This window comes from Pyrenophora tritici-repentis, chromosome 5, assembly GCF_003171515.1.
Source record: "Pyrenophora tritici-repentis strain M4 chromosome 5, whole genome shotgun sequence".
NCBI classification, from domain to species: Eukaryota; Fungi; Ascomycota; class Dothideomycetes; order Pleosporales; family Pleosporaceae; genus Pyrenophora; species Pyrenophora tritici-repentis.
In genome coordinates, this window is record NC_089394.1 from 5,424 (window position 1) to 26,545 (window position 21,122).

Genomic DNA, 21,122 nt, shown 5'->3' on the forward strand with positions numbered 1-21,122 from the left:
ACCTGCATACTTATTTTTAACATAAATAACTCTTCTTTAAACTTTTGCTCTTACTATACCCTTACTGTGCTTATTACTCTTACTACTGTTACTATCTTTGCCTCTATTATAATTACTCTTGCTTCTACCACGGCTACGGCTGCTATTCTTGTAACTTTTCCTTCTATCGCGACTATCACTCTTACTGTCTATTCAATTACGGTTACGGGTTCTACTATTGCAACTCCCGCTGTTCCTGCCGTCCTTGCTGCTTTTAACATGCTCGTTATTACTCCTACGGCTACTACTACACCTGTGTTTACTGCCGCTTCTACAAATATCGCCACTGCGGCCCCTACGCTTCCTATTCTTGCTATCCACTCCGTCCTTGCTGCTCTCGCCATTCCAGCTGCTCCTGCTGTCCTCGCTGCTCCTGCTCTCGCTAATTACGCTCCTACTATTTCCGCCCTTACTGCTCTTACTCCTGCAGCTTTTACTCTTAATGCGCCTACTCCTACGGTTACTGCTCTTATTGCTGCTACTCTTAATGCTCTAGCTCTCACTGCTATTGCTCTCGCTACTCTCGCTATTCTTGCTACTACTACTGTCCCTGCTGTCGCCAACCTCGCTTCTATCGCTATCCTTACTGCGACCACTCTCCCTGCTCCTATTATTTTCGCTGCTTGTAACACCCTCGTTGCTGCCGCCTTTAAAGCTCCTACCCTTGCTACTCCTGCTATTCTTACTGCTCCTGCTCCTACGGCTCTTACTTCTACGTCCTGCTCTTGCTACTCTTACTCCTACCGCTCTTACTCCTCCGCATTCCGCAATCCTCCCTATTACTGCTTCTGCTCTCGCCACTTCCTCTATCTCTACTATCCCCGTCCTTCTTGCTGCTCTCGCTTTCCCCGCTGTTCCCGCTGTCTCTACTGCTCTCTTCTGCCCCTTACCTCCTACGCCTCCTCCACCTGCGGTAACTGCGGTTTCGGCGGCCGCTACCGCTCCTCTTGTCGCTGCTCTTACTACCCTCGCTACTTTCGCTTTCCTTGCTGCTCTTAATATCTTCGCTATCAATCCTACGGCTTCTGTTCTCGCTGCTCCTGATACTCTTACTATCTCTACTGTCCTTACTTTGTCCCTTGTCCTTGTAACTTGCACTGCTCTTAATATTCTTATTACTACTCCTACTACCCCTGCACCTGTTGCCGCTTCTGCCCCTGCTATCCTTGCTGCTTATAATATCCTTACTTCTACCTCTTACCTCTTACAGCTTATATACACCTCCGGCTACTGCTATTGCTACTGCTACTCTCCTACTTTCGCTATCCTCGCTACTCTTACTGTCCTTACTATCCTCGCTGTTCTTACTATCCTCGCTGTCCTCATTATCCTCGCTGCTTCCGCTGTCCTTACAATCCTCGCTGTCCTACAATCCTCGCTGTCCTCGTTGTCCTCGCTGCTTCCGCTGTCCTTACAATCCTCGCTGTCCTCGTTGTCCTCGCTGCTTCCGCTGTCCTTTCTACCCTTACTGCCCTTACTATCCTCGCTGTTCCCGCTGTCCTTGCAATCGCTACAATTAACTTAATAGTTAATTCCCTTGCCGTTCGCCCTTTCTTGCGCTGCCCTTGTTGCTCTTACTGTCCTCGCAATCATCGCAATCACCTTAATTACCTTAATTGCCTCTATCCTCGCGGCTACACATCCTGCTCTTACTGCTCTTGCTACTCTTACTTCTATCGCGCCTGCGGCTCCTGCTTTCCTACTCTCGCTATCCTCGCTTCTCTCACAGCTGATCCCGCTATCCCTACTATCCCCGCCGTCCTCGCTGCTCTCGCTGCTATCGATATCCTCGCTTCTGCTCCTCACTCCCCACCGCTCCTACTACGCCTGCGGCCGCTATAACTACTTCTGCCCCTGCTCTTGCTTTCCCTACTGCTCTCGCTGTCCCTGCTGTCCCCCCACTGCTCGCGCTACTCTCGCTGCTTCTCACTTCCTACCGCTGCTACGGCTTCTACAACTCCTTTCGCCGCTGCGGCTCCTGCTCTCGCTGTCCTTACCGTCGTCGCTGCTCTCGCTACTCGCTCTGTTCTCGTTACTCTCGCTATATGCGCGGCTCTCGATGCTCTCGCTGCCAACGCTACCTATCATGTCGCTGCTCTTATTTCTCTCGCCTCTCTCGCTCCCTACGCTCTCGCTACTTGCCATCTCGTTGCTCTCGCCTGCCTCGCCTGCCTCGCTCTCGCTACTTGCCATCTCGTTGCTCTCGCCTGCCTCGCCTGCCTCGCTCTCGTTGCTCTTGCCGCTCTTGCTGCTCTCGCTCTTGCTGCTCTCGCTATCGGAGCTACTCTCGCCGTCGTCACGACCCTCGCTTTTCCTCCCTGCTCAAGCTGCTATTACTGCTTTCGCTACCTGCCATCAAGTTGCCCTCGCTGTCCTCGCCATCCTCGCCATCCTCGCCATCCTCGCCGTCGTCGCTGCCCTCGCTATCGCCACTATCGCCACTGTTGCAGCTATTGCTCTCGCTACCAACGCTGCCTGCGCTCTTACTGCTCTCGCCGCTCTCGTTACCTTCTCTGCCCTCGTCTTTGTCGTTGCTCTCATTGCTCTCGCTGTTGCCGCTGCTTTCGCTACCTCTAATATCTTTACTACCCTCGCCTTCGTCACTACTCTCGCTGCTCTCGCCTTGATCACTGCTCTCGCTGCCCTCGCCTTCGTCGCTACTCTTACTGCTGCTACTATCGTCACTGTTGCTGCTATCTCTCTTGCTGCTAACCCTGCCTACGCTCTCGCTGATCTTGCTGCTCTTGCCTTTATCGCTGCTTACACTATCCGACCTACTCGAGCTGTTGGAGCTACCCTCGTCAACGTTACAACTCTCTATATTTCCTCTACTCGCCTATTAATCTTGTAATCCAACAAAACTCTCCTGCTAAGTTATTGCTCTCAACCGTCTCTAACAATCGCTTTTTTCCTAAAAACTCAAACAACGTCGGCCCTGCTCCTGAATTACTAACCCCGAACTCCTCTAACCGCGCCGTCCATCGGTTTCCTACCTCGCTCCGCCCTAATGCTATACTTAATAACCCGCCTATTAATACCCCTCTATACTGGCAATCCCCGTCTTGGACTCTCTGATATCGCCCAAAACTATTCCTTTCCCACCGATTGCATATCTCCTGCGGCACTCCACACCAAAAACAGCCCGAATAACGCTCAAACTTAATTGTCTCTTCCATCCTCTTAATCGACTCCTTGATCCGCTGGCTCTCCTGTCGCCAACATTGCCGTACGTCGTGTGCGCTCGATCCTTGCCCTACCGCCTCGCATAACCCACACCGGTTTATCCATTGCGCCAGCTGCCTACGCAGCCACTCGACGTCGGCGAACTCCTGCTGCCGCTGCTGTATCAATCTCTGTCGCGGGCCGCCTTGCTCTCGTTGCTGCTGATTAAACGCCTGCCGCGCCTCTTCTTGCTCCCTCTCCAATGTCTCCGCCTCTTCTTCGTTGCTGCTGCCGCCCTCGGCCACCTCCACCACCTCCATCTCCTCCACCTCCTCCACCTCCTCCACCTCCTCCATCTCTTCCATCTCCTCCTCCATCTCCTCCTCCATCCTCCTCCATCTCCTCCTCCTCCATCTCCTCCTCCTCCATCTCCTCCCCGTCGGCTCTCATGCATACGTCACACCTCTCCTCTCCCTCCTCGCACCGAGCTCGCTCGGCCTCGCGCCTGTCTAAATACCCGTCCAACATTACCCGTCTACATGTCGCCGCCTCGTCTATGCCTTCGACGTATGCTCGCACCAACCGCTGCTCCGCCTCCCCCTGCTTGTCATCCGCCGCTCGCTGCTCGCCGTCCTGCACCATCATGATGGCCTCGCTCCGCTCCCCGTCTCGCCCGGCTCGCCCGCTCTCCTGCGCGTAATCCAACACGCTAAACGGCCAATCCATGTGGACAATGCACCGGATATCGGGCACGTCCACTCCCATGCCCAACGCGCTGGTTGCCACAATCACCCGCTGCTTGCCGCCCATGAACTCCTCCAACATGCTTGCCTTGCCAACCGCGTGGTGATGATACGCATGGCACTTGAGCTTCTCGGCTAACCCCTTGACCTTTGGCACTGAGTTGCCGTACACTACAATCTTGCCGCTCTTATACTTTCGGACCTTCTGCTGTACCATCGCCAACACCGTTGCCTCTACCTCCTGTCTCTTCCTCTCCTTCTCTACCCTTACCACCCGGTACGCTATGTTGCTCCGTGCTGTTGGTGCCCTAAACATTCTTACCTGCCCACGCTCAAAATGCATTCGCCGGAATAACTCGTCCTCCTCGCTGGGTGGCAACGTTGCTGTTAACATGACCATCTGCGTCTCTACAGCCACTAGCTTACCTAGCTGCTGCATCTGCTTGCGGAACGTGTACTGCCGGTTTAACACGATATGGCACTCGTCGATAATAATCCGATCTAGCTGCCGCGTCGCTCGTAGCCGGTTTAAAAACGTTGCAAATTCCTCTCCAACTGCCGACTCGGGCGTCACTAACACCACCGCTGCTGCGTCTGGCGGACGCCGACTCTGCCACTCTACGCACGATATCCCTAGCTTCTTGCACCGCTGTGCCATGTCGCCACGCAACGCGATCAACGGCACTACCACCACCGTCGTGCCGCCCTGCTCTGCCCACGCCGGCAACATGAACAACAAGCTCTTGCCTGCCCCCGTCGGCATCACCGCTACTACGGGACTCTCGCCTGCTGTGATGGCTTTGATCGCTGCCTCCTGCACCCCCCGGAACTTGGCCTCCTCGCCCATCATGCGCTTCAGCTGCGCTCTCGCGTCCATCTTCCTCAGCCGCTGCCACCGATCCACCCTTGCCTCGTCTGCCTCGCTCTCAAACGGCGCTCTCTTCCGCTTGCTGCTTCTTCTCTGGTCGTCCAAGCCTGCCTGGAAGCCCAAAAATCTATGCCAATCCGTGCTCGATGCCCGGAACTGCTGCCGCCTATCCGCCACGGCCCCTGACTGCTCCATGATCCCTCGCGCGTATACCAGTCCCGCCACGTGCGACGTATGGCCCGCCTGCTCGTCGGCAATCGAATCTCCTGCCTGCTCCTCAGCCCACTCCTTATTCTCCTCGCCCTCATCTGCCTGGAACGCTGTCGATCCACGCAAAAACCGCCGGCTGATGCCAATCGCCATCTCCCGGTACCCGGCAAACGTCCACTCCTGGCCCATCGCGATCCGGCTCTCGCGCTTCAACGCCTCCCGCAGCCGATCGGTCGTCCACTTGCGGCCGCTGGGGTCTGCTGGCCACATATGCGACGAAACTGCCTCCTTCTCCCACACCAACGCCTCGAGCCGCTGCTGGAACGGCAACACCAGCCACATATACCACACTACCAGCTCGCCCACCTCGCGCGGCAAATATCGATGGATAATCTTGACGTCGCCGCTGACTTTGTATCCCTTGTGGTACCGTGTCACAAACACCACCATGCCGTCCTCGATGAATATATTGCGATGCCCCCCTTGCACTGTGTTGCTATGCCGTACGCTCAGTAGCTCTGGCCCTCGCGCTGGCTGCCCACCCGTTATATGCATTAACACCGCCAGCTTCTCGCGAAATTCTACCACCCGGTCCATGTATCGCTCTATTGCCTGTCGGTCTACCCCTGACTGCGTCCCGGGCTTCATGAACCGACTCCGGATGCTGGCGCTCTCGCCTACCCGCTCAAATAACCACCTCTCGCCGTTGACGGGCATGTTTGTGCGATGATCCTTCAAAAAGTTCCATCCTGGCCGCTCGTCGGTTGGGTTGTCACGTATGCTCTCCCATGGCACTGCCGGCACCGGCGCTGCCTTGCTGCTAAACATTAACTCCTCTGTTAATAATCGCCGGCTCTCGCTAGCCAGCCCATGTACCATGCCGCGGAACTGCGCCATGCTAAAATGCAGCTCTTTGTACAGCAGCTCGTCGCCAGACTCCGCAACAATCAATCGATCGACATGATTGATTCCTATATAGGTTAAAGAGTTACTTTATTAGGCAGCCTTTAACCTAGATAGGAATCAATCATGCCGATCCGATTGATTGTTGCGGAGTCTGCTCGTCGCCGTTCGTCCACTCTACATGCCCGCGGGTTGTAGTGTTGTAATGGATCTTCAATCCATACGTCCGCAAATCCAACATCCACTGCATGGGGCTATGGCTGCCGCGCACCATGAACCGGTCCATCATCTTCTGCACTAACTGCAAACACCCCTTGGGACGCCGTCGCTGGCTTGGCCCGCTCTCGTACGCGCTGTCATCTAAGTCGTCGTCTGTCTCATCGCCGCTATCCTCCTCGGGCCCTGACATTTCTAGTCCCTTCTGCACGACCATAAACCGAGCGATCTTGATCACCGCCGATAATATCGGCGGGTACTGCTCCGGCCCCTTCCATCCGTCCTCCTTGACGCCCAGCACCGCCAACGCGCACACCAGCGGGCTGTCATACTCTCTACGGGTGATGCGGTGGTTAAGTAATGCAATGCAAAACTCCAAACACGCTTTCTGTATCTTAGACAACTTCTTAGGCTCGGGGCCTTCTCCCTGACCTGGCTCTTCCTCAGCTACCTCTATCGCCTCGTCTATGTCGTCCATCATCTCCTCGTCCAGCTCTTCTCTCTCTTCGTCCATATCCTCGGCTTCATCTTCTTCGTCTCCCTCTATGCTCCGCTTTGCCTGTTCGATTAACACCTCCCATGCCTCTCGCTGCCGGCGCGTAAACCGATACTTGGGGCTCTTCCACCCGTGCTCTTTCTGTGTGCGTGCAAAAAACATTAACATCTGCTGCCACGGTCGTGTGTGCTTGACAATGGCGTTCTTGTCCATATACGGCTGTAACGGCTGGAACCGGGTTTGGTGCATCTCTGTGCGAATTGCCTCCAACCGTATAAACACGCCAATCCGGTCAATAATGGATGCCTGGCTGAACCGCGCCAATCCATCCATGGCTGCCCAAATCGCTGCTTCCACCGGCTCGGCCTGCTGCTCCTGCCTGGCATCTGGCTCTGCCACGGGCTCCTCGATGCACGCTAACAAATCCGGCCTCTCCATGCCCACTAGGTACGGCAACCACTGCGTCCGCTCCAGCCATGGGTTCACCTCGTCGCGCTCGCCCTCCTGGATCGTCGTCTGCGCCCGCTTCTCGATGTCTGCCCACGCCTTGGCCATCTGCTCGCCCACTCGCGCCCATGCTGCTGCCCCGTCTACGGGCACGATTTCGGGGCCTTCTCCATCCTGGCTGGGTGCCTGGACCTCAAAGTACTGCGATCCATGCCGGCTGCTGAATAATCGCTGGCAATGGACCAGCCGGTACCCCTTATCCATATGTGCCTGCACGCTCTTCTGCCTGGTTCGACTTGGCCGCCCTCGCTTCTTCCCTGCTGACCATCCTTGATGGTCCTTACGCCAATGCTTTCGTATAGCCTCCTTACTTCTTGCTACATAATAGCAGCAGCTGGAGTCAAATTGGCATAACATCCCGTCTGTATACACTGGCAATTGCCGCACAGGCTTTGGAGCACCAGTCGGCACCTCGAGCTCACTAGGGTACTGGACTAACCCAGCCCAGCTGCGAACCTGCTGTCCAACTGCCTCAGCCTCCTTGTAACTAACCTTATGCTGCTTCTGTAGATGGCCCTCAATCTGATCTGGCCATACTGCATATCTGCACTCTCTGCATGCCGCTACGCTGTGCTCAGGCACATGCTCGAAATACTGGCACTCGATGCTAGGTTTAGACATGTTGAAATATCGACGCCTACCTGTTCTACTCGGCTTCTTATATACACGCGCTGTTGATCGCTCTCTCGGTGCTTACTCCGGCGGCGCGCGCGCGGCGGGGTGCCGAGCCTCGCGACCTCCTGACCCCCAGACGCGTAACCCTAACCAAGAACACCAAACCCTAAGCTCCTGAACCACATAGTCTGCTGCGCTGTAAATTCGTCAGATTGTGCGTCTACGTATGCTGAGTTATATGTCTAAATTTGGAGTAATTTCGACTATAGACTAAAAATGGGATGTACTCCTGAAGTTTAATGGGATAAACCCCTGGTTCTAGTATATACCCGCCATACGCGTACTTCTCAGCACTAACAAAAAAATGGTATATTATAACGTACCATTGAGCGCCCTGGGTTAGGGGCTGCGCAAAGTATGCCGGTGCCTGGTAACAGGATTGTATTCGATGAAGAAGAAAGCTATCTGCAGTGCAACGATATCTATATACGTTTGGCTCGTTGTTCACGTAGCTTCTCGAAGCATCTAAAGTGCCGAGGAAGCTCCGAAGGTTCCACCGAGGATCACCATAGCATCTGGGCTCTAGCCCGTTACATTACCCCCCTCCTCTCTCTCTCTAGCGTCTGGATTAGACTCCGCAACAATCAATTCAATCCGGTCACTCTCCTAGACCCACTTACCTATCTAGGTAGGGCTTAAACTCCTATAGGTAACTACTAGGCTTAAAGCGGTAATCAATCAATCCAATCTGAACCTTCTAGGACCCACTTAATTGATTGTTGCGGACTGTGGTCTGGATGGATCTCGTTTGAGCCACGACGGAATCCTGCGGGAAGCAGTCTTGTTCTAGGGTCTCGATAAGGTTCCGTGAACTGTTCCCATCGAATCTTCGCTTCAGTGTTCTCCAAATTCTCCTTAGGCTCCATTGTTGGCAGATGGTAACCCTTCCACTTCACTTCGTACCACCATTTCATTCCACGTCCGCGCCGCCGACAGATCTCTGCTAGGATATCTTCAACTTCCCACATGTCTGCACCATCAGTGTCTACCTGGATCGGTAGTGGTTGGTCATCGTCCCTTGACTGGCTCGGTAAGGGGTCTGATGATGCCAGTCTTAACCGGTCAACGTGGAAGACATTGTGAGGTCCTGGAGGTGTATTAAGGCGGACCGTGTGGGTGTCGATTACTTCGATTACCGTGTATTTCGCGCTTCTCCAGTCGAGTTTCTTTGATCTCCGGCCAGTGGCAAACTGTTTTCCTAACTGTACCCATACTTTGTCGCCAACGCGTAGCTGTGGTGCTTCTCGACGATTTCCGTTTGCCTGTCGTTCTTGTTCTTGCTGTGCCTGTGCCATGGATGCCTGGGCCATCTCTAGGAGTTCGCGTAGTTTGGTAACGATCGATTCAGCCTTCTCTCGGTCAGATTTCTCATGTGCGTTGTATCTCCGTCGATCGGCACCTATAGGGATCTCTAGCTGTAGAGGGTCGATGTTGTAACCATGCTGAAGGAAAAACGGAGATACTTTCGTCGTTGTTGCATCCCTTCCTTTAATCGCGATCTGCGCCAACGGGCACAGAGGTGCCCAATTGTCTTGAGCCCAATTAACGAAGGCCTTCATGTATGTCTCCCAAGTGCTGTTCATCCTTTCCGTGGCTCCGTCGGTTTGAGGGTGAAAAGCTGTAGATATCCGCCGATTAATCCTAAGAATCTCGCAAAGCCTTCGCCAGAATACGCTAACGAACTGAGTGCCCCGATCTGATGTGATCGCATCTGGAATCCAGTGATATGCGACTACATATGTGATGAACGCTTGAACAACTGTTTCGGTCTCAGTGTTAGCTAGCGGTATAAACACTACGTCCTTGCTTAGGCGATCGGTAACAGCCATTAGGCTCTTTTTACCATCGCTTTCTGGTAACCCGTCGATAAAGTCGATTGAAATCTCTTTCCAGATTTGCTCTGGTACTGGCAAAGGTTTCAGTAGGCCTTGTAAGCCATCTCTCCATGGTTTCGTTCGTCCACACGTGTCGCAGTTCCGTATGTATCGTCGGATATCGTTAGACATCCCTGGCCAGAAGAAGTCTCTTGCAACCATCTTGTACGTGATCTCTCTACCAGGATGCCCTGTTGCTACAGAACCATGAATCCGCTCGATAATAGAAGTTCGCAGGGGTTCGTAGTTAGGTACCCATTTCCGGTTTCGGAAATAAAGTATCTGGTCCTTGATTTTGCATTCTGCAATCGAACATTTGATCTGGAGAGCAGCGGGAAATCTCCTTTGTTGGCTCTCTACTGCTTCGCGTGCTTCCTGATATACTGGATCCTTTTCCACTGACTGAATCCAGAGGTTCTCAATGTCGTGTTGGCGCGGTGCATCTTCCTGGTCATTCTCTTGAGTTGCGGCAAGTAGGGCGCGGATTCTCGTGGACATCGCTATAGTGCCTGTCGCTTTGTCCGCTTCCTCGTAATATGACGTGGTGGGCTTCAGGACTTGTATAAGCCTTCCTCGCAATCGGTCGTCGTTGGCGTCTGCAGGCAGGTCCTGCTCTCGTCGGGATAGTGCATCTGCTCGGATATTCTGCTTGCCCGGTCTGTAGAGAATCTCCATGTTGTATCTGCCTAGGATAAGCGACCATCGGACCTGTCTCTCGTTCAACATTCGTGGCTTCATAAAGTACTCTAAGTTCTTGTGATCCGTAACCACCTTGAACTTCTCGACTGACCGAAGTTCAGCGTCCCATTCTTCTAGTCCTCGAATAACTGCAAGTAGCTCTTTATCGTGAATCTCGTAGTTGCATTCGGCAGGCGTGTTCTTTCTTGAGAAGTAAGCGCAGGGGCGCAGTATTCCGTTTTCATCGTATTGAGACAATACTCCGGCGGTGACATAACCAGACGAGTCACACTCCATAACCGTATCACGATCTGCTTGGAACTGAGCTAACACCGGTTCTGAGATAAAGGCTTCCTTTAGCGTATTAAAGGCCTTCTGCTCTTCCGCGGTCCATCTAAAAGTAACATTACCCGTGAGTCTTGTGAGAGGGGCAGCAATCTGGCCGAAGTTTCGGATAAATCGTCTGTAGAAGTTGGCGAATCCAAGGAAACTTCGTACTCCCTTAACGGTTCTTGGTGCTTCCCAGTCCTTAATAGCCTTAACCTTCTCTGGATCCATGCGAATTCCTTTCCCAGCCTCAATAATAAAGCCAAGATACTTGGTAGTCTTAACTTCGAACTCGCACTTCTTGATATCAACGTATAGCCCAGCTTCTTTCAACCGTGTGAGCACCTTATCGACCTGTTCGCGGTGTTGTCGGAGAGAGCCGTTTGTGTAGATGAGGACATCGTCAAGGTACGCTGTACAGAAGTCATCTAGATATTCGCGGAGCGTCCAGTTGATGTACCGTTGAAAGGTGCTAGGAGAGTTAGCCATCCCAAACGGGGTGACTAGCCATTCGAATAGTCCAAAGCGCGTGCGGAAGGCTGTAAGCCATTCGTCTCCCTCTCGAACTCGAATCTTGTGAAAGGCTGCAATAACGTCTAGCTTTGTAAACCACTTAGCCTTCGCCACGTTGTGCAATGTCTCTTGAATGAGCGGTAGGGGATACCGATCTTTCTTCGTAAGGGCGTTCAGTGCCCGGTAATCAACGCAAAGTCGCAAACCTCCTCCTGGCTTCTTCGCAAAAAGAATCGGGGATGCAGCAGGGGAGTTACTTGCTCGTATAAAGCCCTTGTCTAATAAGGATGTGAGCTCCTTCCGTAGCACTAAAAGTTCTCCTTTCGACATGTTGTATAGTGGTCCCCAAGGGGCCTCGGGCTTCTTTCCATCCTTCTCCTCAAGCTCAATCGCATGGTCGATTCCAGGACGATGGGGAGGCAATCTACTCGCTTCTTTTGGGTCGAAAAGGGCTAGGTGTTTCCTCCATTGCTTTGGGACTAACGACTTAATGTCCACCTTTGGCTTAGGGGCTAAAGCCTTGTTATTATTATTATTATTATTATTATTCCATTAGAGTCCTTTTTCAGTCAGAGACTATGTAGGACTTTGGCCGAAGGCCGTTCTATCTTGGTTTTTCTAATTTACATGGTTTTCTGGTATGGTTCGCTAATATGGTTTTTGGCTTTTCTACAAAAGATAGCTTGTATCTGTTTGTTGCCAGGTGCTAAAGAGCAGTTTGATAAGTAGAAAGAGATGTAGCAGCGGGCTCTTGTGGCAAAGGAGAGGGTTGTGGTTTTAGTTTTATACAGTGTCTCTCTGTAGGTCTTCTGTTGGCTGTCCTAGGTACCATTTTCTTGTTCCTATTCTGGTGCTAGTGATAAAAGCTAGGGTTGCTTCTATACCTATACTAGTGTGGAGTAGTAGTGGTAGTGTGACTGGGCGATGTTTGATTGTTTGTAGGAGCGTTTTTCGATGGTCTTTGTATAGATGACAGTACAGTAGTAGGTGTTCTGGCGTTTGGATGTTTTGGCAGGTGCAGCGATTAGAGTCTCGTTTCTTAAATCTCTTTAGGTAGGAGTTGAAGTATCCGTGTCCTAGCTTAAGAGAGTAGAAGGCGCTAGAGGTTACTCTTTTCGTGTTCTGTGGCATTTGGATGGTTTTGCTGATTTTAAGAGGGTATTTGGCTGAGTAGGTAGCTTTGTTTAGAGCGGTTGCTCTTGCTTTGTATTTCTCATACTCTTGGCGTTGTTCCGTTTGTTGTATCCTTTTGATTGTCGTGCCCAGGTAGGCAATGCTCTTTGTTGTTGATCTGGGGTCCTCTTTGGTTGCTTCTTTTGCTAGGTAGTCTGCTCTTTCGTTTCCAACTATATCTGTGTGTCCAGGTGCCCAGAGTAGGTGGATGTTTGCTTGTTTTCGTCGGATCGTATTTGCCGCTTTTAGACATCGGAGTTGCCAATGCTGTCCTGGGTTATCTGATAGGTTTTTAAGCCTGTAGATTGCTGCTTGGTTATCTGCGTAGACCTCAAATTCCTGGTCGGTTGTAGCGTTCTTTGCTGCGTATTCGAATGCTCGTGTGATCCCTTCTAGTTCGCCGTTGTAGACTAGCTGGTATTGTCCGATATTAACTGTTTCTGAGTAGATCTCTTGCTGAGTTGAGTTGTAGACTGCTATCCCAACTCCTATTCCTTTTCCTTCTTGTGTTTGCGAGGCGTCTGAGTATATTGTCGTGTAATTGTCTAGCCTTGTTTTAATGTAGGCTTGGTGCGCATTTGCCTCCTCTTCTTTGGATTTTTGAGAGACTGTTACGGTATAGTTTAGAGTATCCCATGGCCTAAACCGGTATGGGATAGTCTGCTCTGTGTCCCTTTTGTTGTTTTTAGGAATTGCGTTAGTAATAGTTTGTAGCTGTCTGTGCTGGTTTGGTTTCTTTGAGCGTTGGAGATTAGTTGATTGGATCCGAGTTATTGCCTTTGCAATTGGATGGGTGTTGGCTAGCAGGTTTGCTCTGCTTGCGTAGTTCCGGATAGTTGAGTTAAGCCTAATTGCTGGTGGTAGTAGGCTCGCTTCGAGGCTTGTAGGGACTGTTGGTGCTGTTCTAAACACTCCTAGAGTTTTTCGACAAGCCAGGTTGTGTAGTGACTGTAGTTTCTTTGTAGCGTAGGGTTGGTTTTGCCAGTATATTTGTGCTCCGTAGTCTGACACGCTGGTTACACATGCTAAGTATAGTTGTCTAATAGCGTGTGTTGATAGGCCGAGTTCAATGTTCGCTAGTCTTCCTAGCCTGTAGAAAGCTTGTCTGGCTTGGCTTACACGTATAGACACATGTGATTTGAATGATAGTCGGTTGTCTAGATAGATACCTAGCCACTTGACAGTATCTTTGTGTTCTATCCGGTCGTTGTTTGGGAGTATGAGGGATCTTTCTATCCTCTCCTTCTTAGCGGTGAAGTGGATTAGCTCTGTTTTGGATGTGTCGAAGATAATGTCTAGCTGCTCTCCCTTGGCAAAGAGTGTAGCTATCTCTTTTTGCAGTGCTCTTGTATTTTTCTTTAGAGAGGTTGATGACGTAGTGAGAGATAGGTCGTCGATATACGATAGTTGAAAGCTTTGTAAGGCTGGGAATAGGTCTCGGATATAGATAAGAAAGAAGATTGGTGATATTGGGCTGCCCTGTGGAATGCCTGCTGTAATCTTGCTAAATTCTTCAATCTTATTATCGAATGCCAGTCTTAGGGTCCTGTTGGAAAGAAAGGATTTCGCCCAGCAAATTAAGCTAATTGGGAGTCCAAGTTTCTTAAGTCGGTCTAGAAATCGGTTGTGTATGACGTGGTCAAAAGCTCCTTTGACGTCCACGAACACTGTGGAAGTAATTTGGCCTTGCTGTTTTTTGTGTTGAATCTGGTCTACTAGGAGGAGAGCGGCGTCTATTGCAGATTTCTTGTTTCTACCTCCAATTTGTGAGGAGTGTAGGAGGTTTGTGGTTTCTGCTAGACTAGCTAGTCTTTTGGCGATAATTCTCTCTAGTACCTTCCCTAGGCTGTTTAAGAGAGTAATTACTCTATAAGCTTTCGGGAGAGAGTAGTCTATTATTATTATTATTATTATTATTATTATTCCATTAGAGTCCTTTTTCAGTCAGAGACTATGTAGGACTTTGGCCGAAGGCCGTTCTATCTTGGTTTTTCTAATTTACATGGTTTTCTGGTATGGTTCGCTAATATGGTTTTTGGCTTTTCTACAAAAGATAGCTTGTATCTGTTTGTTGCCAGGTGCTAAAGAGCAGTTTGATAAGTAGAAAGAGATGTATCAGCGGGCTCTTGTGGCAAAGGAGAGGGTTGTGGTTTTAGTTTTATACAGTGTCTCTCTGTAGGTCTTCTGGTGGCTGTCCTAGGTACCATTTTCTTGTTCCTATTCTGGTGCTAGTGATAAAAGCTAGGGTTGCTTCTATACCTATACTAGTGTGGAGTAGTAGTGGTAGTGTGACTGGGCGATGTTTGATTGTTTGTAGGAGCGTTTTTCGATGGTCTTTGTATAGATGACAGTACAGTAGTAGGTGTTCTGGCGTTTGGATGTTTTGGCAGGTGCAGCGATTAGAGTCTCGTTTCTTAAATCTCTTTAGGTAGGAGTTGAAGTATCCGTGTCCTAGCTTAAGAGAGTAGAAGGCGCTAGAGGTTACTCTTTTCGTGTTCTGTGGCATTTGGATGGTTTTGCTGATTTTAAGAGGGTATTTGGCTGAGTAGGTAGCTTTGTTTAGAGCGGTTGCTCTTGCTTTGTATTTCTCATACTCTTGGCGTTGTTCCGTTTGTTGTATCCTTTTGATTGTCGTGCCTAGGTAGGCAATGCTCTTTGTTGTTGATCTGGGGTCCTCTTTGGTTGCTTCTTTTGCTAGGTAGTCTGCTCTTTCGTTTCCAACGAGAGAGTAGTCTAGTTTGGATGGTTTTTTGAGAATTGCTCCTGTAGCTGCTTTCCAGCACCGAGGGTGGTATCCGTAATTAAACAAGATTGAGTAGGCGATGAAGAGGATCTCTGGGTTGAACTTAAATGCAGCGGTTATAATATCTTGAGTAATAGCGTCAGGCCCTGGTGTACTACTTTTAACTTTACTAGAACAGGCTTGTTCTAGTTCAGAAATTGATAGTTGCGGCCAGTCCCAAATGCTCTCTTGATAGTTTAGAAAGCTTGGTAGTTCTGCTGTTGGAGGAGGAGGGAAAAGTGCTTTTCTAAAGGCCTTGCACTTTCCTTTGAATGTTTTCTCTAGTATCTCTCCTTGGATAGGTGGAATCTTTTCGACCTTTTGATCCTTTGTGTATGCCATAGCTTTGTAGATAGACTGTGGGGTTTCTTGTTCTAGAAAGCTATTCCAATGTCTCTTCTTGGCATCCTTGATTGCTCTTGCGTAGGTGTTCCGCGCTATTAAGAAGTCTTTCTTGAATAGATATGCCTCTTGGATGGACAATTGTTGCAATTGTTGTGTGTAGACTCTTTGGCAGTGAGTAAGCTCTCTTCTTAGCTTAGTAAGCTCCTGGTTCCACCAGGGTTTTGGTTTAGGACCTAGTTTGACTTTTGGGATTGCTTTGTCAGCTGCTAGTTGGATAACTTGCGTAATTGCTTCCCCTATCTCCTCTAGTTTGCTTTGAAGCTCCTGGTCCTCTTCTAGAATTAGATTCTTGCAATCTTGTTTCCTAGGGTCGTTTATCTCGCTTATGTGCTGTAGCGTGATGTTGTTTTGAATAGCCTCGTTTAGGGTTTTTTGAAAAAGTGGCCAATCCGCCTTTTTTGTGTTAAACTTGCGTTGGTTTATTGGATTGTCTACTTGGTCGGTGTCTGATCGAATTGAGAAGAGTAGGCCGTAGTGGTCAGATCCAGTCTCTGTAGTGACTTGCCAGTCAATAGCTTTGTCAGCTAGGTCTGGGGTAACTAGGGATAGGTCTAAAACTGATTCTCTTGATAGGTGTGGCCTAAAGAAAGTGCCCGTTCCTGGTGTGTTTAGAAGGCTAAGGTTTTGGCTTTCTATCCATTCTACAAATGGGGGTGCTCCTGGGCTCGTCGATGTGCATAGTGGGTCCCACCACGGGTGGTGCTCATTTGCGTCTAGGAGTAGAATAGATGACTCTGGTAGTCTTGTGTTTGTGTTTAGAAGAACTCTTGGGATAGTCTTTATATCTCCTATACCTCTCTCGTTGTATAGGTTGAAGATATTAAACTTATGGTTTCCTTTCTGTACTACTAGTGCTATAGCGTCTGGATCTGACGTAAAACCTTCTAGTAGGTGGGTTTCTGCTAATAGCGTTCTAGAGATATAGAATAGCACTCTAGGGCGGAGTTTTGGTTCGGATTGTGGGAGAATTTGGAGGTATGCTGCGTGGCTAGTGGACCTAGTATCAGCGTAGTCGTTGTTTCTTGTTGGTGTGAGCCAAGGCTCTTGGACTGCAATTATATCAACCCTTAGTTCGACAGCTAGTTGAAGAGTAGACTCTGTAGCCTGGATACTCTTATTCAGATTCGCTTGGAGAATCTTAATGCTGTCTAACATTCTGTTGTATATTGGTTCTCCTTGTTTGTTATAGCTGCGAGGACTTCACAGTCTCTGCTATTAGCAAAGTGAGGTTCTTTGCAGTTTGAGCATTTTGGGAGTGTATGGATACAAGGCTTCCCACTTGTCGTGCAGGTGGAGCATTTATGCTGCGATGTAGGGTGGGTCCCCGCACATAGCTGGCATGCTGTTTGGTTCCGGCATTTAAGCTTTGTATGGCCAAAGCCTTGGCAGTTGTCGCATTGGGTAGTAGCTGGAATACTTCTATACTTTTCAGTACGGAGGCTCTCTCCAAGGATAATGATCCTCGCTCCTAGTTTCTTTGCTTCAGCTTCTGTTTTAAGAGCAATAACAATAGAGCTGTTTTGCTTGTTCTTCCAGTCTTTTGTAAGCCAGTAGGAGTTACCAACTATTTGTAGTCCTTTGTTGTATGTAGGGATTTCAGTTTGAAGGATTTCTAGCGTGTCTGCTCCTTCAAAGGTTGTAGGGACGTTGTGGACTATGACTTTTGTCCAAGATTCTAGTGGTTGAGCGTGTTTGATGTTAAAGAGATCCATCCAGATGTTGGATTGCTGGTGTCAGATTTTTATGGATGGGATCAAGTGTGTATTCTCTGTGTCTGTCTACGGCTCTGTCTGTGGGAGGTGGCCTCGCCTCGGGCTTGGCAGTGCTAAGTCCCGGCGCTAGCCCTGGTTTGGGGGTCTCATGTCCTTCCCCAACCACCATCGGCTCGATCATGGAGCAAAACCTCGCCTCAATCTGACACACCCCCTCAGCTCGGCGCTCCTCGGCAGCCTGAGGTGGAGTGGTCTTTGCGACATTCATACCGGACTATATAACAAGACTTTCCATCTTCTCCAGAATTTCCTCTGGATCTGCTTCCTCTACGTCTCGTTCCTTCACTTCAACCAGTCCGACCTGCGTCAAGAACTGGGGCCAGTTGTTGGCAGGCAGGGTCTTCGTGAAACCATCGGCGAGCATTTCGCCAGACGGTACATACACGACTCTGATAGACTTTCGCTTTGCCTCTTGCCTCAGCCAGTGATTGTGGATGTCCACGTGACGGAGTTTCGTCGTCAGCTGAGAGATCTCCTCGTTGATCAGCCGGATCGTCTGCGTATTATCGCACTGTATCGTAATTGTCTTCTCCGTCAACTCTACCCGAAGCTCCTCTAGCAGCATCCGCACAAACATGGACTCCTTAGCCACTTGCGATAGCGCGAGGAGTTCTGCTTCGGTCGTAGATGTCGTGATGGTATCTTGTTTGTTCGCCCTCCATGCGATCAGTCCTCCAAATAGCTTGATAACGTACCCTTGGGAGCTCTTGCGATCCGCGGTGTTGTCCGCAAAGGATGCATCGCTAGCTACTACCAATTGGTCGTCTCCTCCGAATGATAAGGATAGAAGCTTGGTTGACTCCAGGTACAACAGCACTCGGTCAGCGGCTTCTTGATGTAGTGGACCAGGGTTTGTGAGGAACCGGGCGAGTCGTGATACTGGGAATGCGACATCGGGTCGGGTGTTGACGGCGGCGAAGAGTAACGATCCAATCTTGCGTTGATACAAGTTAATCTCTCCAGGAGTCGCCAAACCCTCACGTGCAACTAGTTCGACTCTAGCCATTGGTGTGTTGTGTCGTTGGTCCTTGTTCGCAGACTTGTCATTAAGCAAATCAAACAAACTTTGGACGCTGATTTGATTTGTTTGTACAAAACTTAAGATTGTATTTGAGTTGTTTAGTTTGATAGTGTTTTAGGAGGCCGTTTGTTTGAAAGTTTGATAGATTTGATACTGTTTAGGTGCTGATCTAATCGTATATCGTATATATTACTAAGCTTCGCTGTCCCACTTGCATATTTCGTATATTGCAGCTACCTCAGCGTCAGTTACATCGCCTGAGTTGTAATCAGATGGAGGCTTAAAGCCAGCGTCGCGCCAGCTTCGTATACACTGTATTGCTGCAAGCAGTTGTGACCCAATTTTGCGTCGCCTTGGCTCTAATAAATCACCGAGCTCGCTGAACAGCCGCTCGCACTCACAACTTGAGGCTGGTATTGTTAATATATCGATCGCCATACGCGCTAGGTTAGGATACTTTGGGCGTAGGCTTATCCAATAGCTAACAGGATTACTACCTTGTTCGAACTGCTCCTGCGTCCAGCGGAGTTCAAACCGTCGCCAACGCTCCAGCTCATCCATCTCTGTCACCTCAACAATGCCATAAGGCTCCGCATTAACGAGCGCGTTGATGGCGTCGTTGATACCACTTGAGAGCCGCACTGGTGGGCGACTTTGGCGCTGTATTTGCGGCTTATAGAACGCCCAAAGTTGTTTCAACCCAGCGTTGTTTGCCTCAAGCCAGCTCGGTTTGTCGCGCCAGCTGTTCTCACAGTAGTTCTTGTAGTATGGGTGGAGGCAGGTAGCGGCAAAGTATGCGGGTGATTCGTCGAGCTTAGTGTAATACGCGTTAAGCTTTGCCCAAGCTGCGCGTAGGTTGATAGGAAGGTGATCTTCTGGCGCGCTATTGGCATTATAGTCGACGCTTTCGTGGTTTTTAAGTAGCTGCTCGTACACGGCAAGTACAGCTTCGAAGACAGGTATAACCTCGTATATCGCGCCGAAACGGCCAGCTTTACCGCGAGCTTCAAGCCGTTTTGTCGCCTCCTTTAGCGGCTCCAACACTGATATATACTGGGTTATTACCGCCCAATCGTCAGCCGTAAGCCCATTAGATCTCATCCAAGCTGGTACTTTAGTGAGCTTATTGTTACGGCTACGCGCGTACGCGTCGGCGCCCATCGTCCTTTCGATGTGGCTTTGGGCGTACTCATCAACGGCGTTATGGAGTTTTGCGGCGCGTACAAAGGTGTCGTGAAAGCTGTTCCAGCGCGTGACGACTGGCTTTACCGGCTCGAGTATTTCCTGCTTTTGGTCGGGAGCCTTAGCGTTAACACGGCGCTGGCAATCGGCAAAAAGATCGTGTTGTTGCGGTGTTTGGATGTAGTTGATGATATCGATTAGTACACCAAGCGGACCTTGCTGCCGCCATTCTTGTAGGTAGGCTGCCTCTGTTTTGTGCTCGTCCTGATCATTATCGTACGCGTCCTTATCAAAGCCGAAGATAATCATCTGTCCGACTAAGTTAAGTGTGTGAGGGCCGCAGCGGAGGCGGTGATGGCTTGCTGTAAATTCAAAGCGTTGGGCGAGTTTGGTGACGGCGGTGTCATTAGCGTACGCGTTGTCGAGCACAAAGTACCCAAGCTGGCTACGTGTTATACCGAAGACATCGATTATATTGCCAACAACTTCAGCTATCCTCTCGCCCGTGTGGGCGCCCGTAAGCTGAGGCAGCGCGATAGGTAGGTCCCTGATAGTGCCGTCGGCGTCAGCAAAATGAGCAACAACTCCAAAGAAGCCGCGCTTGCCGCCTTTTGTCGTCCAGCCATCGAAGCTTATATGGATTTTACTAATAGCCGACGAGAGCATCTGAACAACCTGCGGCTCCATATAGCGATACAGCCTCATCACGAAGCTAGCTACACTGTTGTGACTTACCCACAGCGCGTCAGCTGCCTCCGGGTTGGCAAACTCTATCATCTGCCTAAACGCAGGCGTTTCGAACTCGCGGAGAGGGTGGTTATTGTCGACAAGCCACGTAACAGCGGCGTATCGAAAGCGCTGTACGTCGAAGTTTCCGAGCTCGTTAGCGACGCCTTGAGGTACATCGACACCGCCCTCGGTCATCATCTTAAGCGTCGTTTGGCCTCGCGGTAGTGTAATCGAATCCAGTTTGCCCTTGCGATCGTAGCCGTGGCCAAGTAGCTTCTGCGCGAGGTGGTTGATAGCGTTACTGGTCGACTTTGTAACCTCTGGATAGGCGCAAAAGATCTTACGATGATGGCAGTATTTGCAAACAAAGAACGTACGATGAGGCTCACGGAGAGAGGCAACGCGGTAACCGTACTGATATACCCAACTTTTGTTGCGCTTCAACGTACGCAGCGGCTTCGTAAAACGCGGTAAACGCTTCCAATCAATGCCGTCAAAGTTGTCCGTAAACTCGTCATCAAAGCCAGTATCATCCCCGCCTTCGATAGCCTCACTTGTAGCCTCCGTAGCAGCCCTACTACCCTCGGCCGGCGGTTGTATAGTAGCTTCTGGTATAGCGTCGCGCAACTGCGACTCGAACGGCGCGTCTTCGGTGGCCTGGCTTGCTGCAGCAGCTAGGGCTTTACGTGGCGAGGTGCGGATAGACAGCTCAGGCTGCGAATCGTCCATCAGGATAGGCTGCGATGCACTGCCTTTAGCTGTTTTGGCGCGCTTGTGGGGGCCGTGGGGGCCGGGGGTGCCCTCGGCGGCGCGTTTTAGGTTACGAAGCGGCATTTTCGGCGTGTTG

General features: G+C 50.4%; 6 protein-coding genes across 6 annotated transcripts; 2 read left to right on the forward strand and 4 right to left on the reverse strand.

Moving 5' to 3' along the window:
- Nucleotides 1–258: 258 nt before the first annotated feature.
- PtrM4_099800 (ComEC, membrane metal-binding protein) lies at nucleotides 259–1,564 on the forward strand (the record flags this gene model as incomplete). The annotated part of the gene is made up of 2 exons (XM_066107352.1): nucleotides 259–585; nucleotides 695–1,564. 2 exons carry the CDS (start codon nucleotides 259–261, stop codon nucleotides 1,562–1,564), a joined length of 1,197 nt encoding a protein of 398 aa, XP_065961801.1.
- Nucleotides 1,565–2,125: 561 nt separating this feature from the next.
- Nucleotides 2,126–2,890, forward strand: PtrM4_099810 (uncharacterized protein; the record flags this gene model as incomplete). The annotated part of the gene is made up of 1 exon (XM_066107353.1): nucleotides 2,126–2,890. The coding sequence occupies one exon, from the start codon at nucleotides 2,126–2,128 to the stop codon at nucleotides 2,888–2,890; it is 765 nt and encodes a 254-aa protein (XP_065961802.1).
- Nucleotides 2,891–3,755: 865 nt separating this feature from the next.
- PtrM4_099820 (uncharacterized protein) lies at nucleotides 3,756–5,919 on the reverse strand (the record flags this gene model as incomplete). The annotated part of the gene is given in 2 exon segments (XM_066107354.1): nucleotides 3,756–3,761; nucleotides 3,781–5,919. The coding sequence occupies 2 exon segments, from the start codon at nucleotides 5,917–5,919 to the stop codon at nucleotides 3,756–3,758; spliced, it is 2,145 nt and encodes a 714-aa protein (XP_065961803.1).
- A 130-nt stretch (nucleotides 5,920–6,049) lies between these two features.
- PtrM4_099830 (uncharacterized protein) lies at nucleotides 6,050–7,765 on the reverse strand (the record flags this gene model as incomplete). Its single annotated transcript, XM_066107355.1, has 1 exon — nucleotides 6,050–7,765. The coding sequence occupies one exon, from the start codon at nucleotides 7,763–7,765 to the stop codon at nucleotides 6,050–6,052; it is 1,716 nt and encodes a 571-aa protein (XP_065961804.1).
- A 728-nt stretch (nucleotides 7,766–8,493) lies between these two features.
- PtrM4_099840 (uncharacterized protein) lies at nucleotides 8,494–16,726 on the reverse strand (the record flags this gene model as incomplete). The annotated part of the gene is made up of 3 exons (XM_066107356.1): nucleotides 8,494–11,723; nucleotides 12,096–14,230; nucleotides 14,739–16,726. 3 exons carry the CDS (start codon nucleotides 16,724–16,726, stop codon nucleotides 8,494–8,496), a joined length of 7,353 nt encoding a protein of 2,450 aa, XP_065961805.1.
- A 204-nt stretch (nucleotides 16,727–16,930) lies between these two features.
- PtrM4_099850 (Dimer-Tnp-hAT domain containing protein) lies at nucleotides 16,931–21,109 on the reverse strand (the record flags this gene model as incomplete). The annotated part of the gene is made up of 4 exons (XM_066107357.1): nucleotides 16,931–16,935; nucleotides 16,989–17,298; nucleotides 17,567–18,416; nucleotides 18,558–21,109. The coding sequence occupies 4 exons, from the start codon at nucleotides 21,107–21,109 to the stop codon at nucleotides 16,931–16,933; spliced, it is 3,717 nt and encodes a 1,238-aa protein (XP_065961806.1).
- Between the last annotated feature and the right edge of the window lie 13 nt (nucleotides 21,110–21,122).